The sequence below is a fragment of the Jaculus jaculus genome, chromosome 9 (genome assembly GCF_020740685.1).
Source record: "Jaculus jaculus isolate mJacJac1 chromosome 9, mJacJac1.mat.Y.cur, whole genome shotgun sequence".
NCBI lineage: Eukaryota > Metazoa > Chordata > Mammalia > Rodentia > Dipodidae > Jaculus > Jaculus jaculus.
Window position 1 is genome coordinate 125,875,396 of NC_059110.1, and position 24,147 is coordinate 125,899,542.

At 47.8% G+C, this 24,147-nt stretch overlaps 1 protein-coding gene across 2 annotated transcripts in view; it reads left to right on the forward strand.

Annotated features, from left to right (window-relative positions):
- The first annotated feature begins 955 nt into the window (after nucleotides 1-955).
- The window catches only part of Slc39a11 (solute carrier family 39 member 11), a 408,615-nt gene continuing 385,423 nt past the window's right edge, over nucleotides 956-24,147 (forward strand). For both annotated transcript variants that reach the window (XM_045159412.1, XM_004655147.2), the window contains exons 1-3: nucleotides 956-1,066; nucleotides 5,054-5,172; nucleotides 7,546-7,584. In XM_045159412.1, coding sequence (XP_045015347.1) covers nucleotides 5,065-5,172; nucleotides 7,546-7,584 — 147 coding nt within the window. In that variant the 5' untranslated portion in view covers nucleotides 956-1,066; nucleotides 5,054-5,064. The remainder of the gene's footprint in view (nucleotides 1,067-5,053; nucleotides 5,173-7,545; nucleotides 7,585-24,147) is intronic.

Here is a 24,147-nt window from a genome sequence, read left to right on the forward strand (position 1 = left end):
CTCCACAGTAGCTACTCATAGCCTCATTGAGGAGGGCCCTCAGAGGAGTAGGGTGCAGTGAGGGAATGTGACCAATATGCAATATGTTCATACAGTAAAGTTTACAAGTTAACTTTAAAAACTTATTTATTGGTAATTTTTCATACATGTACATAATACTTTTTTTGGTTTTTCAAGGTAGGGTCTCACTCCAGCCCAGGCTGACCTGGAATGCACTATGTAGTCTCAGGGTGGCCTTGAACTCATGGCGATCCTCCTACCTCTGCCACCAGAGAAAAGCAAATCAAAAGTGCTCCGAGATTCCAGCTCATGCCAGCCATCAAAAATATCAAATGATGGGCTGGGGAAATGGCTTAGCGGCTAAGGCGCTTGCCTGTGAAGCCCAAGGACCCAGTTGGATTCCCCAGGACCCACGTAAGCCAGATGCACAAGGGGACACATGCATCTGGAGTTCATTTGCAGTGGCTGGAGGCCCTGGCATGCCAATTCTCTCTTTGTCTCTGCCTCTCCCACTCTCTCAAATAAATAATATTAAAAAATATCAAATGACATGCTGGAGAGGGGGGTCAGGAGAGACCCTTCTTATGCAGTTTTGGAGGGAGCATAAACTGGTATAGCCATTATGGAAATCAGTGTGGAGGTTTCTCAGAAAGCTAAAACTATATTTGTATTCCAGCTATACCACTCCTGGACATTACAGATCACTCCTTAAGGCCATGGAGATGAGGGTAGGAGCTAGAGTTGGAAGTGAGGAAGGGCTGCAGGGGCTTGTGCTCCTGGACTCTTAAGCACTGCGGTCGTTCTAGGCTCTTGGCCTTGGAGTGGGGGGTAGGGGTGGGCGGCCTCTGCACTTGCCCTCCCGGATCTGTTCCTGAGCCCGCAGAAGGCCGTGAACCAGAGAATCCATTCTCCAGGCTGGCGCTGCCGGTCGCGGCGGGGCGGGGCCTGTGGCTGGAGGGCCACGTGTGCTGGAGGGAAGCAGGAAGTGACAGCGGGAGTGGAGCCGGCCGAGCGAGTGGCAGCGGGGGCTGATGGAAGTGGAGTGGGGGCTGGAGAGGGCACCCTAGTGAGTCGCCTTTTCTCTCCTTCACCGCCCGTGGTTGCGGGATCGGGGCAGTCGCGTCCTGAAAGACTGTGGGACTCTAGGGCTACGATCCCGAGCTTGGAAAAGGGGTGCCCTGGGGAGGGCACTGGAGGGGAGCAGGTGACTTTTGCAGGGGCAGAGGAGGGATGGGTGTCCGGTCCCCTCTACCCCTCCCCAGGGTAAGCCAGGACCCATAATATGCAGTCTCTCGATGCTCGGCCCGGGTCTTGTTCATTCATTGCTTTGTGGTAGTGTGTGGGGAATCGGGGATCACTGGGAGCTGGGTGTCAGCCCTTCGGGGTCCCCTCCTACTCCCTCTTGAACTTGCCAGTGTCCAGTTAACCTGCAGGAGGTCTAGGGGAGGTCTGAGGCTGTACATTTCCAACCAACTCCCAGGCCAGCTGGACCACACTTTGAGTAGCAAGGTGCTGGCTGGAAAACTTTTCCTACATACAGTCTTACCGGCCCAAGCCCCAATCCTGCTGGCTCCCGGCTGGAGTCAGGACTCGGAAAAGCCCAGGTAGCTGTCACTTCTTCAACCACACCAGCATTGTGAAGCGGGGAGCCACAGGCTTAAGAGGGGGAGGAAACCCACAAAATGAAACAGAAAAGAGAGAGACTCTTTTTTAGCCACAACATACGCAGCCTAAGCAAGAAGTGCCCACGTGCGGGCCAGTGTTCACTGCTTCTGCCAAGCTGCAGTGGGCAGAGAAGAGTCTTTTCTCTTGCTCATTCACAGGGGTTACAATCTTGAGGAAGTCTGGGCTGCGTGGCCTGAGCTACTTTGGAAATGCAGTGACTGCCTGGTGCACCTGCTTGTAAGGGCTTACTGGTCTATCAGTTAGGGACATTTTTTTCCCTTGGGTCATGCCCATTCCCCGCAGGGCAGGATTTGCTTGCTAAACTTTTGGCCTTTTTTAAAAAATTAATTTATTTATTTGAGAGAGAGAGGGAGGGGGAGAGAGAGAGAGAGAAAATGGGCATGCCAGGGCCTGTAGCCACTGCAAATGAACTCCAGATGCATGCTTCGCCATGTGCATCTAGCTTACATCAGTTCTGGGGAGTCACACCTGGGTCCTTAGGCTTCGCAGGCAAATGCCTTAACTGCTGAGCCATCTCCCCAGTCCATATGCTTTGGCCTTATAGAAGCTGGTCCATGAGGGCGTGAGAATCCCCACAAGGAATTAGACAAGAGACAGGCTGTGATTCGGCATGTCTGGGTGTCACCTGCGATTACATTTCTAAGTAGCTTCCGAGGGGGGTACCATTGTTGCTGGCTCTCAGACCACCCTTTGAGTAGAGAGGTTTTCAAACAGCAAATAGAAGAAACTTCCCCAAGGGACACTGAACTTGCATTGCCTGTTGGGCTGGAAAGAAGGTGGCCTCTCTCTGTGTCCCTTTCTTAATTCTCAGATGCTCAACAGGCTTAGAAGTTTTCCCACTTAGCCACCAGGGACACCCACGACTCCCTTCTGTCCACCAGCCATTTGGCCAAAGAGGATTGTTTGCTCCTGTAGCTGTGAAAGGGCACCTTCTCAGCACTGAGGGGAGAAAATGTGTGATATGATCTGTTTTGGATAGTGAGGACTAAGGATGATAGCTTTGTAAATGTTTGAAATTTTATGCACAAGAAGCTGGAAATGGATGGCTTTTGTAATGGTCCAAGTGTCTTGGTTTAAAAAAAAACACAAGCCATTGTTTCTAAGGTGGCTTGATAGGGGAATAATGGGGAAAAAAGGCAGCTTTTAAAATAACTTAAAATTTGTGTGTGTGCATGCGTGTGTGTGTGTGTGTGTATGTGTGTGTGCGTGCTTGCATGTGTGGGTACACATATGCTGTGGCATGCACGTAGAGGTCAGAGGTCAGCTTCAAGGTGTCTGTGGTTTTCTTCCACTTTTTTTTTTTGTTTGTTTTCCGAGGTAGGGTCTTGCTGTAGTTCAGGCTGACCTATTCACTATGTATTCACTATGTAGTCTCAGGGTGGCCCCGAACTAATGGTTATCCTCCTACCTCTGCCTCCCGAGTGCTGGGATTAAAGGTGTGCACCACCATGCCTGGCTTCTACCACTTTTTTTGAGACGTGGTCTCTTGCCACTGTAAACAGTGCCAGTTTAGCTGGCCTGCAAACTTTGGATTCTCCTGGCTCTCCCTCCTATTGTTGTAAGTGCTTTGGGATCATAGGTGCATGTGCCACTTTGCATCTGGCTTTATGTGGGTGGTGGGAAATTGAACCCCGGGCAAACAACCACCTTTAACCGCTCAACCCTAAAATTATTATTATTATTATTTTATTTATTTATTTGTTTTTTGAGGTAGGGTCTCACTCCTGTCGAGGCTGACCTGGAATTAACTATGTAGTCTCAGGGTGGCCTTGAACTCACAGCGATCCTCCTTACCCCTGTCTCCCGAGTGCTGGGATTAAAGGTGTGTGCCACCACGCCCGGCTTCTAAAATTATTTTTTGCCTTTCATTGGTGTGGTTGCCATCCTGAGTTCCATTTAGACTGTGGGCTTCACAACCTAAATCCATCAGTGCTGTTTATTGTTCAGGTTTGTAGCAGGGGCTGAGCCAGGCTCACCTGGGTGTGAACTTGGCGTGGGGTTTTGTCCACCTTCTGGTTTCCTTCAGGGCCAACAGAGGCAGGATCATTAGCTCTTAGTCCTGTAGGCTCAGAGCTCCTGGCTCCTCTTTCCAGGCCTGGCATGAGGTCAGGTCTAGCTCTGTGAGTGCGGGAAGGCCAAAGGGGACCTGAATGGGGCCTTTGAGATGAGGCCCTTAGCCCAGTGTGTGTGTGTGCGTGTGTAAGAACACATGACTTGACTGATCCACAAGTGGGTTTCTCTGTCTTGTAACTTTCCACACGGAAAGGTCTGCTGCATTATCTCAGACCTAGGCTGGTAAGTGCGTTAAAGGCTGAGGAGGTTTTCTGGGCTCAAATAAGAGAAGGGCCCCTTTCTTTTTCCTGGCAGATAGTGGTATCCCTTCGGCAGCAGTGTGGGGAATTGGCCAGGGCAAGTGCCACTCGTGGCACTGTTTCCTTGTTTTTGCCCACTGCATGGTCCAAGTAAGCTGGCGCCTTCTGACTCAGCAAATACTTTTTCAGGGGCCTTGACACCCCATTTCACAGGGGCACCCAGGGTGGAGAAGCACCCTCTCTTCTCCAGCAGTGGAGTAATAAAAAGATGAAGGAGGCAGGCCCCCAGAGAAAGCAAACACGTTTGTTTGTGTAGGGTGGGGGATCGGGAACGCGTTCTTCAGGAAGTTGGTATCTGGGCTTGGATGGCAGGCGCTGTGGCAGGAAGGGGTTCCTGGAGGGATCTGAGGGACACAGACTTGGAGGACTGAGGGGCTGAGCTTGGTGCAGCTGCCGCGGGGAACCCAGCTGAGTGGGACTGTGGTGCCGGTACTGGGCACAGAGCTGACGTGGGCTTGAAGGGTCCGCAGGAGATGGAAGGTCGGTCGGTGTAATTTACCCTTGAGCGGTCCAGGTTGCTGCCTCAGGAGCCTTGAAGGCGTGACCTTAGATGGAAGGTCTTCCATTAGACAGAAGAACTTCCGAAGGTAATGTGTGGAGGACACCCAGAGCAGGACAGAGAGGGACAGGTGGGCAGGTAGAATGAATAGGGGAGGCAGCACACCCTCCATGGCTCTGTTCCTCCAGGCTGCCCACCACTAGGCCACATTCTATGTGCTTCTTGTTTGAACGTTGCAGCCCCTTGGGAGGACGCCCTGGCCTTTCTCCAGGTGGCTCTGTCTCCTTTCAGGGTCAGATGACGTTAAATGCTTGGGGAACAGAGATGGAGAATTGGGACCCAGGGGCCCCGGGTATTGAGGACCACTGGGTGGGTGAGGTGGAAAGACGCATGCCACCACCCCGGATGGAGGCCAACTTGGGTAGCCATGTTAGGACGCAGGTGAGTTACCAGTGGGGACCACCAGCTGCTGACCCTCTCACCCTTCTGCACACAGCTGTATCCGGCATGCTCCAAGGCCACAGCCCCGTGGTCCAGGCCTTGCTGGGAACCTTCTTCACCTGGGCGATGACAGCGGCGGGGGCGGCTCTCGTGTTCATATTCTCTAGTGGACAGGTGAGTGCCTCCAGTTTTGGAGGTTCCCGGGGCCCTCGCAGGAAGCTCTGAAGTCATTTCCTGTTTGCAGAGCAGATCTGTAGCATTGTGGTGCTGCTGACCACCCGTACAGGTGGTGGGTGGTGACGTTTCCCTTGTTTCCTGTTTTTTTTTTTTTTTTTTAATATTTGTTTATTAAGTTGAGAGGGAGAGAAAGAAGCAGAGAGAGAGGGGCAGATAGAGAGACAAACTCCAGATGCATGCGCTACCTTGTGCATCTGGCTTACATGGGTGTTGGGGAATGGAACCGAAGTCCTTTGGCTTTGCAGGCAAGTGCCTTAACAGCTAAGCCATCTCTCCAGCCCAGGGTTTTTTTGCCCCCCCCCCCCCCCCCCCCCCCCCCCCCCGTCTTCTTCTTACTAGGCCAGGGGACAATGGGTATCTGTTGGTTGCACACACGACACACATGGTCTTTCTTCTCCTGCCTCTGGTACTCTGGCTCAAAGGTATGGGAGTGAGGAACCAGGGAGTCAGCCCCCCATAACCTGCTGCCTGACTTCTTCTAGATTCTGTCTGACTTCCTTCAGGCGCAGAGCAGGCAGTACTATGTAGGACCCAAGATTAAACTTCAGATGTAACTCTCTTCCACTGTGGCCTTGAGTTATGGACCTTGGGGGAAGGAAGGAGTCAGTTTCCCTTCTTATTTACTGTAGGCCCAGGGCTTCACCTTTCTGCCCCTTGGCTGAATATATACAGGCCCATTTCTTTACCCCCCAAGCAAGCCCCCTTCCTGCGCATCCCTCCCCCCATGCATCCTCCCTCCTGAATGACTATAGACAGAGCTACCTCCGCACCCCCCTACAGGTGCTACGAATGCCCACCCCTTACTCTGTACATACCCCCCACCCCGCATCCTCACTCATTCAAGGGCTCCACACCCTGGCCCCACACACTCCCAAGCTCTCTTGTATTTCCCACATCTCTCCCTCCTCCTCCACACCCCACATCCTGACATCCCTCCTGCACACTCTGCAAACCTCCCTGGACCCACATGCCACGTACAACCCACACTCCTTCCAAGGCCTGCCCAAGCTCCTGTTTCCCATTCTGACACCCTCCCCAGCCCCACCCCGCCCCTGTCCCCAGGTCCAATGTCACCCACCACTGTCTCAAGGAATGCAGCCCTTATATTGTTTTGTGAGCAGCTGTAGACATTGTAACAGCAGCACATGACTAAGCGCCTTTGTCTCTCTGAACACACTGAGAACTGGATGTGGAAAGGAAAACACATTTAGGAAGTTGGCATGTCAGGCTCCTTGTGCTAGAGACCAGTTCAACAGGTATTGCTTTCAGCGATAAGATCCTGACTCCCTCACGGCACTGCCCCTTCCCTCCTGGAGGTGGTTGGCCCAGATCCATCCATTGGAGATTGGAGTTCAAACTAGGAATTGCAGGGTACCAAAAAAAAAAAAAAAAAAAAAAAAAAAAATCTCAGTATATGAGACACTAGACACGCTAGACACGCTAAATTCACAGATGGAAAATAGAATGGTGGTTGCCAGGAGCTGGGAGGAGGAGGAAGGATGTGGAGTCATTGTTGAGCAGGCAGAGAAAAACTCTCTGTGCAAGGACAGTGTATTTCACTTAGCACAGTGTCCTCAAGGCTCATCCTTGCAGCCTCCCCCATGTCTTCCTCTTAATGCTGGTATGTGTTCTAGTGTATGCACACATCCCCTTTTGTTCTAATTACATAATTTGTGTGTGTGTGTGTGTGTGTGTGTGTGTGTATAGTGAGGTGTATGTGTGTGCGCGCGTGTGTGTGTGCGTGCACATACGAGTGTGCATGTGTGTGCGCATGCATATGTTAGCATGGTCAATATATGTTCTTTGCCCTTTGGTATTTAGTTATGTGTGTCCTAGTTGGTACGTTTATCCTACTGTGGGTGGAAATTGGAGTGGTTTCTAGTTTGGGGTTCCTGCAAATAGAGCTGCTTTGAACACTTCTGAGCATGCATTTCTGCTATCCATTGGTGGTTATGCCAGTTGGCATCCTCCCCTCTGTGAAGGTTTTGGTCGTTCTTCATGTCCCTTTACCAGTCTTGGTGATTTCCGCCTTGTAGGTCAGCTACTGACTAAGGCTCATGGCTGCAATGCACAGAGTGTGGAGTAATAGATGGCATATGGCCTAGGAACCCTGGGTCTCCCCAGGACACTTCTGGTTGATTCTGAAAATGATGGACACCCCCCCCCCCCAACACACACAGTGGCTCACAGTCCATTCTGTAAGCTCAGAAGTTCACCAACTCAGAAGTGGGTCAGTGGCCCTTTTGGGCCTATGGTTCCTCCTGGCCCTGCTATCCTTTGGAAACTGAAACATCCTGTTTTCATTTTCAGAGGCGGATCTTAGATGGAAGTCTCGGCTTTGCTGCAGGGGTAAGTCTCATGTCGCAGGAGACGCGTCAGTGTAGCCATGTTGTTCTCACCTTCCCTGTGGGGGGCTAGCACCAGTCTTCCCACGTCACCCAGAGGTACCGGGGCTCTTTCTCTAAGTACTGATGCCCTCTGTTATCACTGGTTCATTTCAAGCTTATCGGGTACCCCTGCCTTGTCTAGACAGCCACGGAGTAAGCCTTTTATTTTCCTTCATTCTTTTTATTTATTTATTTTTGGATTTTCAAGGTAGGGTCCCCCTCTAGCCCAGGCTGATCTGGAATTCGCTGTGTTAGTCTCAGGGTAGCCTTGAACTCACTGTGATCCTCCTACCTCTGCCTCCCGAGTGCCGGGATTAAAGGTGTACGGCACTGCACCTGGCTAGATAACAAAGAGAGCTTATTTGCCAGGTGTTGCAATCAGCTCCTTGTTGCTGGGACAAACATCCAACCGGATGCAGTTTATGGGAGGAAGGAGTTTATTTCAGACCTACCAATTCCAGGGAAACATTATTAATGGTGAAAGAAACTGGCTCACTTCCATAGATCCAAGCAGAGAGACAACACCAACAGCCAGCAAACATCAAACAGTATGAATCAGGCTGGAGAGATGGCTTAGAAGTTAGGGCATTTGCTTGCAATGCCTAAGGACCCAGGTTCAATTCCCCAGTACCCACGTAAACTGGATGCACATGGTAGGGCATGCGTCTGGAGTTTGTTTGCAGTGGCTGGAGGCCATGGCACACCCATTTTTTCTCTCTTGCTAAAAAGAAAAGCGTGAACCACCAGAGTTCCAACTGTTTTCCTCACACCTTAGGGCTAGACTCTTAAGATCTGCCCCCAGTGATACACCCTCAGTAGCAGGGATCTACCTGCTAGGGATGCAAGGTGCAAGCTCAATTTTAACAGGATACTCAAGTCTATGGGGCCATAGTTCAAACTTCCATACCAGGTGCCTCATGACTTCAAGTATAAGGTAACATTTAGGAATGCTCTAGGCTTGTATGTGGTTACCTTCTCCCCTCCTTTCTCCTTAAAGGACTTTTTACTACAGATACTTTTTAATATGCAAGAGCAAAATCCTAAGCTCCATCCCCAGTACTTATCACCCTGCTTCCACCACGACTGACACTCTGCTAGTTTCGTCTGTCTTCCTCCAGCCTTCTTCAGAGCTTAGAATGTTTTGTGAAAGCAAATCCCAGATATGCGCAATCTTATCTGTAAATCCTATACATACCTCTAGCGGAATGACGTTTTAAGAAACCATAATCAGCATGCCATTATCACTATCAAAACCCAAATGGTAATTGCTTATTATAACCTAACAATCCATGTTCAAATTTCCTCCATCTTTTCAAAGGGATTTTCTATTATTTTTGTACCACAACCGACATCAAAACAAGATTTCCATTTCACATTTCTCTTTTTTTAAAAAAGATTATTTATTTATTTATTTGAGAGAGCGACAGAAAGAAAGAGAATGAGCCCACCAGGGCCTCCAGCCACTGCAAATGAACTCCAGATACATGTGCTACCTTGTGTATCTGGCTTATATGGGTCTTGAGGAATTGAACCAGGGTCCTTTGGCTTTGCAGATAAGCACCTTGACCACTAAGCCATCTCTCCAGCCCTTCATTTGTTTCTTGTGCGTTCTCAATTTCTTGCCCAACATGGTCATTTGTTGGATTCTTTGATTCTAGAATGTTCCACATGGTGAATTCGGTTCATTTCTGTACTCCTTGTCCCTCCATCTTTTTCTTGCTGGAAGCTGGGAGTTGGATGTGAGGCTTGATGAATTATGAATTCAGATGTTACTTTTCAGCCTGACTTCTTCATGGGGGTGGCATGTATTCCACCTGCACTGGCCACATGAGATGGTGCGCTCTGTGTGTTTTCCCCTTTGGCTTGATCAGGGCCTGGTTCCTTTATGCTGCCTTTACGGTCCTGTGGTCTGGAAAACTTTTTCTTGGAGTGGAATATCCCTGAGGTTATCTAAGTGACTGGCTGTCCAGTCAGGGCTTGCCCGCTGATAAGGTGGGGGCTTTCCGAGCTGAGCGCAGCTGCACAGAGCACAGTATCTGTTTCACCAAGTCCCCAGCTTGCCTGTGTTTCCCTCCTTAAAACTGCTTGCCTGATGCCTGACGTCGCTCTGGAAGTTGGCTGTCCTTCCCTTGTATATAGGTGTCGTCTTTCATGTCACTCTAGAATGACACTCCATTTCTTCATTCCCTTTTTCCCCAACAGCCAGGCATAAACAGAGGAGTCTTTAGAATGCTGGTGCTGGTGGAGAAAGTGCAGGTCCCTTGTCCCTTGTCTGTAGTCACTGGGTCTCAAGCCTTCAGCACTTCAGATGGTGCCCCAGCCCTTGATGATGGATGTGATCCAATCATCTGTGGCAAGATCCCTTAAGAGTAATTTTCTATGATGTACCACTATGTTGTTGTTTTTCGGGGTAGGGCCTCACTCTAGCCCAGGCTGACCTATAATTTACTATGTAATCTTAGGGTGGCCTCGAACTCATGTCAGTTCCCCTACCTCTGCCTCCCTGGGATTAAAGCTGTGTGCCACCATGCCCAGCTTAGGTCTGAAATTTAACAAGAGTTCAAAGAGTATTTTAACCCCATGTTCTCATTTATGTGAACACCTTTTCTCTTTGTTTGAGTTAATGAGATAGCAACAACAAAACAGAAGTAAAGCCAGGTGTGGTGGTGCAAGCCTTTAATTCCAGCACCTGGGGAGGCAGAGGTAGGAGGACCGCCATGAGTTCGAGGCCACCCTGAGACGACATAGTGAATTCCAGATCAGCCTGGGCTAGAACAAGACCCTACCTCAGAAAACCAAAAACAAAAAAACAAGAATATCTAACTTTTTATTTTTTATATTTTATGCATTTATATGCAGGCACAGAGAGACTGAGACATCTCTCTAGCCCTAACTTTCTATTTGTTAACAGTTTTATAAAATCGTATTTTTGTTGTTGTTGTTATAAATGTCTTCTAGCAGTAGTTGTAACAATAAGTCAGTCCAGGAAATTGTTGTTTAGAGTCCTAAGCAAATAAGACTTTTAAAAAGTTGAATTGAAATGTATATAGAATATCACGTGGTGGAGAAGCAGTGATGCACGGGAGAGCTGCGGCTTCAGAGAGAACTGAGGTAACTTCCCACGAACCAAATGTTAGTGACCCTGGTCTGGGAACAGAGACTGAGGTTACTCAAATGACATATTCCACCATGGGAGAGGTTATGTGAACTTCTTTTAAGAAATATTTTGTTTATTTGAGAGAGGGAAAGAGAGAGAGAAAGAATATGAATGGGTGTGCCAGAGCTTCCAGCCACTGCAAGAACTCCAGATGCATGTGTCCCCTTGTGCATCTGGCTTACGTAGGTCCTGGGGAATCGAACCGAAGTGCTTTTGCACCTTAACCGCTAAGCTATCTCTCCAGCCCTACGCGTGGACTTCTGTAGTCCTCTAACAAGAAAGCCGTAAATCAACCTCTTTCCCAGATCCCCCGGGACGTCAGGTGGTGAGTGCACCGCAGTGGGGAATCCCTTCTGCGGCGTCCAGATGTTCCGACGGCCTGTGCTGCAGGTAGGGTGCAAGCTGGATGCTGAGCAGCGAGCGTCCCAGCCCAGCAGGAAAGCTTACCTGCGGACAGAGTCCAGCTTCCCAGGCGGATCCCGCCTCATCCAATCAGCGCTTGCCTCTTGCTCCCGAGCCGGCCAATCAGCTGTCTCTCAGATCCACTTCCCGAGGGTGGAGCCACCGCAGTGACTTTATAAGCAGATCCTTACTCACCTCTCTGGAGCTTCTAGGCCCCTGCCCTGGTAAGCCTCCCTCTCCCAGCGGGGCCTCGCCGAGATGGGGGCACCCTCACCCCACTCCCCAGTGTGCTCTCTACCCCTCCTGTCTTCCACACAGCAGGAGCTCTCTGTATTTTTTTTTTTTTTTTGATTTTTTTGAGGCCGTCTCACTGTCCTCAGGCTGACCTGGAATTCACTATGTAGTCTCAAGGTGGCCTCGAACTCATGGCGATCCTCCTACCTCTGCCTCCCAAGTGCTGAGATTAAAGGCATGTACCACCACACCTGGCTCTCTGTACTTTTTTTTTTTCTTTTCCCTTTTTTTCTTCTCTTAGTCTAATAGTCAGAAGTCTTACCCTCTGGTCTATGGCCTTAATTCCTTAAAGTCATAAAGCAAGGATTTCGAGCACCCTAAATTTACTGGTACAGTTGACGTTGGCAAGGAGCCCCCAAGCCCCCTTTACACTAACAGTCACAAAGAAGTTAGATCAGGCACAGAGGTTGGTAGTAAATTGCTATTTAGGGGGTTAAAAATAATCCCAGATAGTTTTCTCTCTCAATTCCCAACATCCCATCTTTCCACCTACGTGCTTAGTTAAGTCCATCAGACTGCAAGATTTTTAGCACAAATAATGGCTTCTTCAGAGGACTTCTGTATGATAAAGAAACCAAATACAAATTTTCTTGCATAAATGTAAGTTTCTTTAGGATGCAGTTGCGAAATTTAACTATAAGCGAAGGGGGGAAAAAAGGAACGGTATAAACGTCTTAAAAAATGTATTTTCGGGCTGGAGAGATGGCTTAGCGGTTAAGCGCTTGCCTATGAAGCCTAAGGACCCCGGTTCGAGGCTCAGTTCCCCAGGACCCACGTTAGCCAGATGCACAAGGGGGCGCACGCGTCTGGAGTTCGTTTGCAGAGGCTGGAAGCCCTGGCGCGCCCATTCTCTCTCTCTCCCTCTATCTGTCTTTCTCTCTGTGTCTGTCGCTCTCAAATAAATAAATAAAAATTAAAAAAAAAAGTTTTTTTAAAAAAATGTATTTTCTGCCAGTAAGTTAAAAAGGAGATATAAAGGGAAGAGAAAGGAAGGGAGGAGGGTACTTAATAGGTTGATATTTTATATATGTAAGTACAATGACTGAGTTGGGGAGGTAATATGATGGAGAATGGAATTTCAAAGGGGAAAGTGTGTGTGGGGGGAGGGAGGGAATTACCATGGGATATTTTTTTTATAATCATGGAAAATGTTAATAAAAAAAATGTGTTTTCTCTCAGCACTGAGGATTGAAAGTAAGGTCCCAGGCAAGTGCTGTACTGCTGAACTATTCCCTAGATAAATGTGCTGTTGGCTTTTGTCACAGTGTTTGCTCTGGGCTCTTTTCATGAGTTGAGGACGGGTGTAGCACGTGAACAGCAAATACAGGAAGCGAAGACACACCACTTAGTTTATATATGCTGAAGTGAATATTGATAGGGTTAAGACCTGTGTGCTGTGTAGATCCCATGGGATGTATTTTGGTTCGATGTCTCTTTTGTCAGAGTTGGCATTGCGACAGCTACTTGCTAGGAATATCTTTTTCCATTCTTTCATCTTAAGGTTGTGTTTTTCTTTGCTGGTGAGGTGCATTTCTTTGAGGCAATACATCAGTGGGTACTGTTTTAAAAAATATTTTGCTTATTTATTTGCAGGGAGAGAGGGTGGGAAAAGGGAGAAAAAGAATTAATGAATGGGTACACCAGGGCCTCTGGCCACTGCAAACAAACTTCAGACACATGTGCCACTTTGTGCATCTGGCTCTACATGGGTCCTGGGAAATCAAACCTGGGTCTTTAGACTTTTCAGGCAGGTGCCTTAACCACTGAACAATCTCTCCAGCCTCTGTGGGTACTGTTTTTAAACCATGAGACTGACATACTATCAACTGTGCTAATGAGGCTTCTTGACATTTTGTTTTAAAATCAAATCTGCTAGTTTGTGTCTTTTTTTTTTTTTTGAGGTAGGGTCTCACTCTAGCTCAGGCTGACCTGGAATTCACTATGTAGTCTCAGGGTGGCTTTGAACTCACAGGGATCCTCCTACCTCTGCCTGCTGACTCTGGGATTAAAGGCATGTGCCACCACACCCAGCTTAGTTTGTGTCTTTAAAAAAATTTAAAAAAATTATTAGAGAGAGTATGAGAGAGATACAGAGGGAGAGAATTGGCATACCAGATCCTCAGCCACTGCAGTTGAACTCCAGGTGCTTGCACCACCTAGAGGGCATGTGTGACCTTGTGCTTGCCTCACCTTTGTGTATCTGGCTTATGTGGGATCTGGAGAGTTGAACATGGGATCCTGGGCTTCACAGGCAAGCACCTTAACCACTAAGCCATCTCTCCAGCTCCCTTTCTTTTTTTTAAAGGCAAGCCCAACAGACTGGCCTTTTTTTTATAATGTGAGAGAATGAGAGAGAGAGAGAGAATATGAATTGGTATACCAGGCCTCCAGACACTGTAATCTCATTCCAGACATGTGTGCCCCCTCATGCACATGTGTGACCTTGTGTGCTTATCTCACTTTGTGTGTTTGGCATATGTGGGACCTGGAGAGTCAAACATGAATCTTTAGGCTTTGCAGGCAAGCATCTTAACTGCTAAGTCATCTCTCCAGCCCAGTGTGTGTCTATTAATTGGAGAACTGATTCCATTAACATTCTGAGTTCAAAGGGCTTTATTAATTCCTGTATTTTCTTAATATTTGGTAATTTCCTAAACCCCATTTTGTATTTCCTATTCGAGTGTGGTTTTCTTCCTGTGGCCTCATGGCTATGTTTCTGTTTCTCTTCATGATAGGATTCCTTCATGTATCTTCTGTAGTGTTGGCTCAGTGGTTCTGAATTCCTCTAGTTTGTTTATCATAGAGAGCCTTTCAGTCATGAAGGAGAGCTTTGCTGTGAGTTGGCAGTTACTGTCTTTCAGAGGTACGTATACATCACCATTCCGTGCTGTTCTGACTTGGAGAGTTTCTGTTGGGAAACGTGGTATATTCTGATGGGCTTGCCTTCTCACGTAATGAGGTGCTTCTCTCTTGCAGCATTTGGTATTATTTGTTTTCTGCGTGCTTAATGTTTGCACAAGTATACGACGTGGGATATTCTTTTCTCCTCCTATCTGGCATTCTGAATGCTTCTAATATCTGAATGGTTATCTCTTCCCTAGATTGTAGAAATTTTCTGGAGAATTTTATGGAATAGGTTTACTTTGCCATTAGCTTGAGGCTCTTTTCTTACTATGACTTGTAGGTATGGCCTTTTAATGCCACTATCTCTTACGGTGTGTTTCTACTTTCATGTTATTTTGTCTTTGTCAGTGTTGGAATGTTCTAATTTATTAGTCTTCTCTTTAGTCCTGATATTCTGTCTTCTACTCGATCTGTTTTATTGGTGAAGTTTTCCACTGAGTTTATTTATTTTATTTTATTTTTTGGAGGCAAGCACAGTAGTCTTGCCTTTTTGTTTTCATGTGAGAGAATGAGAGCAAGGGGGGGGGGGGAATTGGCACCAGGATCTCCAGCCATTGCAAGGAGCTCCAGATGCGTGCGCCACCTTGTGCGCATGCGCCACAGTTTGCACTTGTGTTGCCCTGTGTGTCTGGCTTATGTGGGATCTGGAGAGTCAAACATGACCCTTAGACTTTGTAGGCAAGCACCTTAACCACTAAGCCATCTCTCCAGCCCTCTGCTGAATTTATTTGACTTACTGATGTTTGTGTTTCCGAAATTTCAATTTGATTTAAGTAATTCCACTCTTTATTGATTTCCTCTTTCATATTCTTAAAAAATATTTATTCATCTCTCTGTGTGTATGTGAGTGTGTGTGTTTGCGTGTGTGCGTGTCACGGCACACATGTGGAGGTCAAAGGATTTCTATCTTTCCCCCCTTCTTTCAGATACATAGTCTCTTTTATTTTATTTATTTATTTATTTTATTTATTTGAGAGAGAGAGATAGAAATAGGTAGGTAGAGGGAAAGAGAAAGAGGGAAAGAGACATACTGTGTCACATAGAATGCTTTGGTGACATGTTTATAAAATATCTAATTGCTCACCAAAATAAACATTTCTGTATCAGATTCCTAGGACAAGGAAGAGAGAATTTGAAAGATGCTGATGATCCTGAACATGCTATGAACTGCAAACAAACTCCAAATGCATGTGCCCCTGTGCATCTGGCTAACATGGGTCCTGGGGAATCAAACCTGGGTCCTTTGGCTTTGCAGGCAAACACCTTAACCACTAAGCCACCTCTCCAGCCCCAGATGCAGAGTCTCTTGCCATTGCAAACAAGTCTGGCTAACGAGTGGCTTTATGTAGGACTGGAGAATTGATCCTGAGCCAGCAAGCTGCGCAAGCAACTGCTTTTAATTGCTGAGCCGTCTTCCTGGGCCCCTCCTCTTTCATATGCTGCATTTAGCACCTCCTTACTGCGTTTATTAGTTTGGTGTGTTTTTTAATTCATCCAGGAGTTCACTTGTGTTCTTCTTGGTTTCTTTGACTGGTCTTAGAATCATTCTTTTGAATTCTTTGTAAGGGATTTCATCTGATTCTCTCATTTGAGTCTATTGTTGTGGAACTTATAACTTTAAGAGGAGTCATATCGCCTTTAGTTTTTCATGTTTCTTGTGTTTCTACATGAGGACTTGCATATCTTGGATGAGGTCATTGGTTGCACTTCTAAAAATCACCCTTATTCTTTCAGTGGAAGTATTTGCAGTGTTCCAAGTGGGACCAAGTTATAGTGTGGATTGAGACGCCATTTCTCTCAAGTGGACTGCTAGCTCAGAAGCCAAGCCATCGCCCATGTGCTCAAAGCACTGAGCCTAATCTCCCAGAGTAACTAGTAACTGCAGAGTAATAGTCATTTCCAAACCATTGACCTTTATCTCCAATAATTTGAGAAGCACAGGAACAAGGAGGGTTTGGTGTATACTGAGAGATTAATTACTAAGGGTCAGCAGAGGAAGGAAGTAGGCCAAGCAAGAATAGTGATTATTGTTAGTGACAGAGAATGAAATAGAAGAAGGAAAACCGGATAGAAGGAAGAGGAGGACGACAGAGACGGAGGGAGGAGATGGGGTAGGTTCAGTTAAAGGCAGAATGAAAAGAGGCAAAGCAAGGCAGCAGACAACCTAGAACAATCCTAGCTTTCTAGAGGCGGAGGCAGGGAGACTCCGCTGCAGGCCAATCTGTGTTCTTTGAGAAAACCCATGAAAACCACAGCACACTGTTCTCCTGACATGAACTGACTGGTGCATTCATGACCCCCAGTGGTTCTGAGCCCATTGACACTTTTTTTTGGGGGGTGGGGGAGGGTTTCAAGGTAGGGTCTCACTCTAGCCCAGGCTGACCTGGAATCTTTGTAGCCTCAGGGTGGCCTCGAACTGTCAAAATGTTGATCCTTCTACCTCTGCGTTCTGAGTGCTCGGATTAAAGGCATGTGCCACCACGCCTGGCTCCCATCAACATTTTGACATGGAGGACGGAGGACAAAAGGATTCAGACAACGAAACAGAGGAAGGACTACATTGAGAGAGGAGGGGCCTTGGAGCATGGGAGCTAAGGGAGAGGGGACAAATGAGGGTAAAGGGGCAGGAACATGATTAAATTAACACACACATATATATTATACATCAAAGTTCTCAATTTTAAAAAAATCAACTACAAATGACCCAAAACACAAAACAGAACAAAATGAACAAACCAACCAACCAACCAACAAACAAGAAAACCAACAGAAGTTGAGGGTGGTGGAGCACGTTTCCCCTCCACCCCGAAAAAAAAAGAAAAAAGAAAAAACCAGTGCTGTGGAGACACTTGGGACTCAGACACAGGGAACTTCAAGGGCTTTGGTGATTACCAATGGTCTCATGTGTGCTTCTCCAAACTAGGGAGAGATGGAGTAGCTCTGGTGGGAAGGACTCATCATGGGACAAGGTGTATACGCGTCACAGCTCTGAGTGTCGGTGCCGAGGCCCATAACTGAGATCAGTTTTGTCCCCTGGGGACAATGGGCATGCTTAACTGACTCAGCTGGTTCCCACTGTCAGCATGCAGGGAGCTAGGATCCTGAACACGCTATGAAGCCCGGGACAGAAAGCATCCCGGCCATAGCGATTTCACCAAGTGTGACTAGTGTGGAGGCCGGGAAGCCCTGGTCCAGGGCATCGTGGTATATGGTCTGCAGGCAGAATGGAATATGCACAAGGCTTCCCCACCTGGCCCTGACATGCTGTGAGTGCATACCTTGAAAAACAGAAGAAGTGTCCCTGAGTTGGTTGGGTTGGGTCCCCACGTACAGCTGCATAGCACTCGTGATGTTTTTTCCACCGAGTCACACACATACTGTGTGTCACATAGAATGCTTTGGTGACATGTTTATAAAATATCTAATTGCTCACCAAAATCAACATTTCTGTATCAGATTCCTGGGACAAGGAAGAGAGAATTTGAAATATGCTGAGCAGTGTATTTTGTGGGTGGGTTTTCCTCATTAGTGGGTCTTGAGAGGTGAGAATCGGCTCTCCTTAAATGATTCCTCATAGAATCGCATTGCCTGTTCTTCTCCAGATCCCTTAATACGTCATTCTCCAACTTTCCAGTAGTCATTATCTATGTCATCAGTACCAGTGGTTCCCCTTGATTTTTGTCTGAGGTGTAAATGTAATAGAGCCGCTGCCTTCCAAACAAAAAGTGAAAAATAAAAAATAAATAAATAAATTACCTAACTAACTGACTGACTAAAATAACAGGAACAAAGCAGCTAGTCTTATTCCCTGTTGGAAGCCTAGATAGTTACCACTGGAACGCTGGGGCTTTCAGATGTTTCTACAGTGCCCACATTTATGGGGTCCTTGCTGTGCAGTGTGGTGTGAAACACCAGTCACTTGCCTTGTAAGCATCTGATTTAATTTCACAGCAGTTTTACAAGCTGTATCTGAGGTACTCCCTTAGTTGCAGGCCCAGAGAGTTTTCATAAATGGTTTGTGATCACACAGTGAACAGAGCCAGGGTTTGAGCCCACAGTCTGCAGAGTGCTCACCATTAAACCACTGCCTTGTAGCTGATGTCAAATCCAGTGACCTCTACTTACGGACCAGAAGAAAGGTCAGGGAGAACAGCAACGTGCAGAGTAGAAACTTCTGGGTGGTAGCAGTGCCGGGACCGCAGCTGCCTGAGAACCAGGGCCTGCTCGTGTCCTGCTGCGCTCCTCGGTTTTCCTCGACTTGAGCTGACCCCCCTGAGGACCGAGGACAATGGACTGGACTGCTCATTGGAGCTTCTCGAAGCCAGGCATGGTGGCTCGTATTTATAATCCCAGTGTTCGGGAAGCTGAGGCAGGAGGATCCTGAGGTGGAGCCATGCCTGGGCCACGCGGAGAGAACCCCAGGGCTCTGCATGTTTGGAAGGGTGAGTCTCTGCAAAGATTGGCACACATCCTTAACTTGTTGGGCGGCTGTGAAGTGTGCCAGTTAGGTTCTGGTTTTTCTGCTCAGGGTATGACTGAGAAGCACGTGTCTTCTCATGTGCAGAGAAAGTGATCATGGGACAAGAGAAGTGTGCGTGGATTTGTATGAATCATAGAGGGTCACATTTAAAGTCTTTTTGCTTGGGTGGTGTGTCTTTTTGGTGAATCTGGGGCCAACAGGGGGTCTCCACATTAGTGCACATTTGGTCTCAGAGAAGCCCTGTGTGCAACAGGAGTGACTCTGAAACCATAGGAAAATATGGCCTACGAATGGGGAAGTCTCAGGCATGAGAAGACAATTTAGTATTTATGGTTATATCCCATGGAGAGCTGCTGTCCTAAAAGAGACATGATTTGCTTGAGATATTGGCTGAGCCTGCTTTCGCACTGTGTGAATTATGTTTTCTCTAAATATCGGGCTTGCTGTTAGAAGGAACGGTGTTCTCCCGTCGTGGCTGCTGAGTCTGGATGGATGCTGTGGCCAGCTGGTCCCCATTTTCATGGAGAACTGGGTGTGAGAGGTGGACTTAAATTGTAATGCATGGGGCGCAAGGAATAGATTTCAGCCAGAGTCACTGGAAAAATTGACTCTAGAGTAAATGGGAAAGAGGAATGGTCTAGGGGTGGGAAGCAGCCATCGACTGGAGGTTTTAGAGATTTTAGGTTTTGTATTTCTGGCTCAGCAGACACAGCTACTGAGGAATAACGGCCGATTATTAGTGAATACTCAGGAAGGTCAGGGAATCTGCCAGGTCTTGACAAACAGGCTCCATGTCGTCAGAATGTGAGGTTGGGGCTGGGTCGCACAAGACCATATGGTGGGACGGAGAAAACTCATGCATTCTGATGGGGCTCCTCAGAGATCGCTGTCTCTCCAAGCCAATATTTTCCACCTATAAGGCTGGGAGTAACCAAGGATCAAGAGTGTCCAAGGGTGATGGCCTCCCAGGGATGAGGGAGAGAGCTGGAGAGTGCTCGGACCAAGAGCTGGCCCCGTCCCCAGCATCGCTGAGACCAGACAGAACGCTGGCAATCCCTGGGGACACGTGCGCAATATGGAACTAAAATTTCTCTCAATGACTTGGGCCCGCGGAGGAGTCTTAGGACCTCCTGAATTCTTCTCGCTGCAGGTTTTCTTGTTTTGCACTGCAATGACGACCAGGAGGTGATGCTTATCTGTGCTGTGTTTAAGGCGGCCTTTGAAGTAAGCCTTCAGCAAAGAGGCTAGACAGTGTGTCGGCACAGGCTTGTGTGTTAGCTTTCCAAAACCGTAACGGAATACCTGAGGCAGTTAACTTACTAAAGAGAAAGGCTTTATTTCGGCTTGCTGTGTGGGAAGTTCCCATTCATAACTGATTGGCGCTGTTAGTTTGGGCCTTTGGGAGCATGGTGAGTTTAATCAAGAGGACACAGTGTATTTCATGAGCCAGGAAGCAAAGAACAGAGGAGAGTGGGGTTGATAATCCCCTTCGTGGGCACACCTCCCATGACCTGTGGATCTTTCCCAGAAGACCCTGCCTCTTAAAGGTTCTGCTATCTCCCCAGGATGCCAGCCTGGCGACACGGACCTTTGGTGGGCACTCTTGGACGGACCAAGGCACCTTGGTAGGAAGTTGAGCTTCCTGTCCCTGGGTCCCATTGATGAGCCGGCATGTTGCATCTCAGGAAGGAGTGAAGGGGAGGGTTCTTTTGCAGCCATTGTTCCCACACACACCCCGTGGGTTCCTGCCACTTGTCATGTGACTTCCTAAATGACAATGCTGGGCGGCCTTGGCATTCCTTCTAAATGCTTGTCATCAAGGTTTGGGGCCCTTTAGATTTGGCCTGATGGCATACTTGGCCTTTTATTTACTACCTCAAATGGCCCATTTTCCATGGGAAGGCCTCGACCATGCACTCCCAGCCCTCAAACACTAGTTGTTGCTAAGGGATCAAGGGCACTGTGATGACAGCTTTCGTTCCACCTCCCCCAACTGTCCCACTACCACCATCAGGGCCGGTCTTCTAGCTCTTTCTGACTCCTGACCTGTGTTGCCAGGAGAGCAACAGGGGTTGGGCAGGCAGGGGAGGAAGGAGGGAAGGGACCTACTCAGGAAGGAGATGGATTTTTATTATTATTGAATTTTTTTTTTTTTTTTTTTTACCTTCATGCTTCTGACCTCCATTGTGATAATGAGCAGTGTGGGGGAGGAAATGATGTGTGTTACCTTCTCTCCACAGTGGTGAACCCCAGTGTTTGCCTTGAAGGAAGAGCCTCCGTGTTTCCTCTTGCCCTGTTGAGTAGCTGGGGTGGGGTGTCCTGAAGATCTTCCTGGACTTTTCCAAATCGTCAGCACCCTTCTCCTGCCTTTGCTCACCCCCTTCTCTCTTGTCCACACTGGTCTACCCCCAGCCTCTTGTCCAGTCCCGGAAAGCCGTCTCCTGTGTCTCCTTCTCTGCCCTGGCTTGCAGAGCTGGGCCTGTGTGCGGGCTGTCTTGGGCACGTGTACTTCCTTGATAGGAACGTCTTTCCTCGTTCTCATAAAGAGAGGGTAGACAATGTGTGAAGAGAAGCAGAGGCTAAAAAGGCTGAGAGAGAAGGGTGGGGTTGTGGCTCCATGGCAGAGTGTGCACCTAGCAAGTGCAAGGGCCTTGAGGGAAAAGCACGTGCCCAAGACAACCCGCACACAGCCCAGCTCTGCAAGCCAGGGCAGAGGAGCAGAAGCACATCTTCCTGTTCCTCTGGAGAAATGCATGAAGATAGGCTCTTGAGCACTTACCTGGGACTACGTAGCTGCAGTCTGAATCCCTAGGCTTGTTGTTTTGTTTGACACTCCTTCAGCATTGCGGCCCCTTCACAAGACTCCGCGTTCTTCGGCTGTCCCAGTGCACAGCAGCTGGCCCAATCGCAATCGTTGTAATTTCTCTAACAATTACAGCTGAACAGGTAGTAGTTTTGGCCCAAAGCTTTCATTTCTTTCTGTGCCATATCCTTTTTGCTCAGCCCTTTTCTCTCTCTCTCTCTGCTCAATTGGGGCACAGCCCTGGAATCATAGAAACCAATGCTTGGATTTGTTTATCCAAGGTTGGGCTAGCTGCTTTTTAGGACAAAGCCCGAAAGAAGGAAAATGGACTCTTGGAGTCATTTAAACCAAAGCGACTCTGCTGCCACCACGGCTGTGATGTTGCTGTGGCTGTGGCTTCTGTCGACAGGCCCTCACCGGTGGTGTTATTGAATGGCAAAACGACAACCCCTTCTCAGTAATATGGGGACAAGTTGAGCATTATATGGACAAAGAACAAGGAATGTAAAGAAATTTCATTTATTTGAGAGAGATAGAGATAGAGAGACAGAGAAGCAGACAAAGAGAGAATGAGAGAGAGAGAGAGAGAGAGAGAGAGAGAGAGAGGGAGAGGGAGAGGGAGAGGGAGAGGGAGAGAATGGATGCACCAGAGCCTCCAGCTCCTGCAAATGAACTCCAGATGCGTGTGGCACTTTGTGCCTTTGACTTTATGTGGGTAGTGGGGAATTGAACCTGGGCCTTCAGGCTTTGCAAGCAAGTGCCTTTAACCCCTTAGCCATCTCTCCAGCTCAACTCTAAACACTTCTTTAAACATTTGTTAGAGGAAGGGATTTAGTGGTTTGATCTGTTGGACTCTGCTGATCAACAGCATGCACACATGCATACACACTCACACACACACACACACTGCTCACATACAAGATCACACTAAGCCCACCTGTTGATTCCAGCAGGTGGGTAATTCATTACTTTAAAAAATATTTTATTTATTTATTACAGAGAGAGAATGAGAAAGGGCATGCACATCAGGGCCTCCAGCCACTGCTAATGAACTCCAGGTGCATGCACCCCCTTGTGCATCTGGCTTACATGTGGGTCGTGGGGAATTGAACCGGGGTCCTTTGGCTTTGCAGGTTAACCCCTTAACAGCTAAGCCATCTCTCCAGGCCAGTAATCCATTACTTTGAACATGCATTGTTTCCAAGACAGCATAATTCATTCTCATGGACCCATTGTTCTGAGTCAGAAGTGCAATCAGGCTGCCGAGGAAGTAGGGCCGAGAGCATCGCTTAAGATATGTGGACATCTCCGGACATTCCTTGTCAATATTGGTCATCTGTTGCTCAGGCCAAAGAAACTAAGCAGAAGAAATCTCGTTTTAATATTTTGACCATGCTGAGCTGATTACACGGTTGTAAGATTGGCTTCAGGTCAAGTTCCACGATAGGAACATTGCTGAGAAAGCATCTCCCAGCAGTATCCTCTGGGAAGTTGTTTGTAAGATCCGTGAGACACATTCTCATCGTCCTTCCCCATGGTTCACTTCCACGTGTTGCTCTCATGGCTCGTTCCCATCTCTCTCTGCTGCAACGCTGTCTGCTGACGCGCCCGTGGCACCTCTCCACTGACTGACCAGGGTCTGGCCTTCCCAGGGTGGTTGCTGTAGCCTGGTGTAAGGGGGCATTTGCCACTCTCCTGGTTCATTACCAGCTGATCAGGCAACCTTGGACAGCTACCAGCCGGGAATACAGGCCTTTCCTCTGTTCCCTGGCTCTTGCAAAAGACAGGAAAACTGGAACTTGGGTTTAAGTTCCTGCTCAATGTCTAAGAACTAACTCACTGGATCACATATTGTGTGTGAAACATCAGGGCCTGTGGGGACTTGTGGGAGTCATCTCCGCCATCCGGCAGGGCAGGCCTTCACTGACCAGACAGATGGTGGGAATATAGAAGGTTCCCAAAGACTTTTGGGAACCAAGATGTTGTATTTATTTTTTGTCACCTAATTGAATGTTTAACTGGCTTGCTAAAAACTTACCTGAGCAATGTCTTCATGCTGCAGTTTAAATAACAAGAGTACCTGACATCATTTTTTCTTAGGCATTTTAGTTCCAGTCCCACTAAAGGCATTTATTGTCAGTTCTTCTGAAAGGCACTCACTGAGTGCATAGGCTGAGTCAGAATTGGCTTTGTTTTGTCCTTTCGCCTTTGCACGTCAAGGTCAAATCTCTCTATGTTCTTAATACAGGTGCTTCGTGGAAGCTCCCGTTGAATTGCCTATGTGATTGCTTGTTCGCGCTGGCTGGCTCACCACAGGGAGAAGAGCCAGTAATCAAAGCCCGTTAGAGGCTGGTGTGATTTTAGAGGGTCAAGCATGTTTTCTGTTTGCAAAATAGCATTTGGGTTTTCTGCCTCAGAGAGCAGAGAGTGGCTTTCCTGGACGCAGGCAACGCAGGTGTGGGAGGAGGGGAGCATTGTTTTCAGG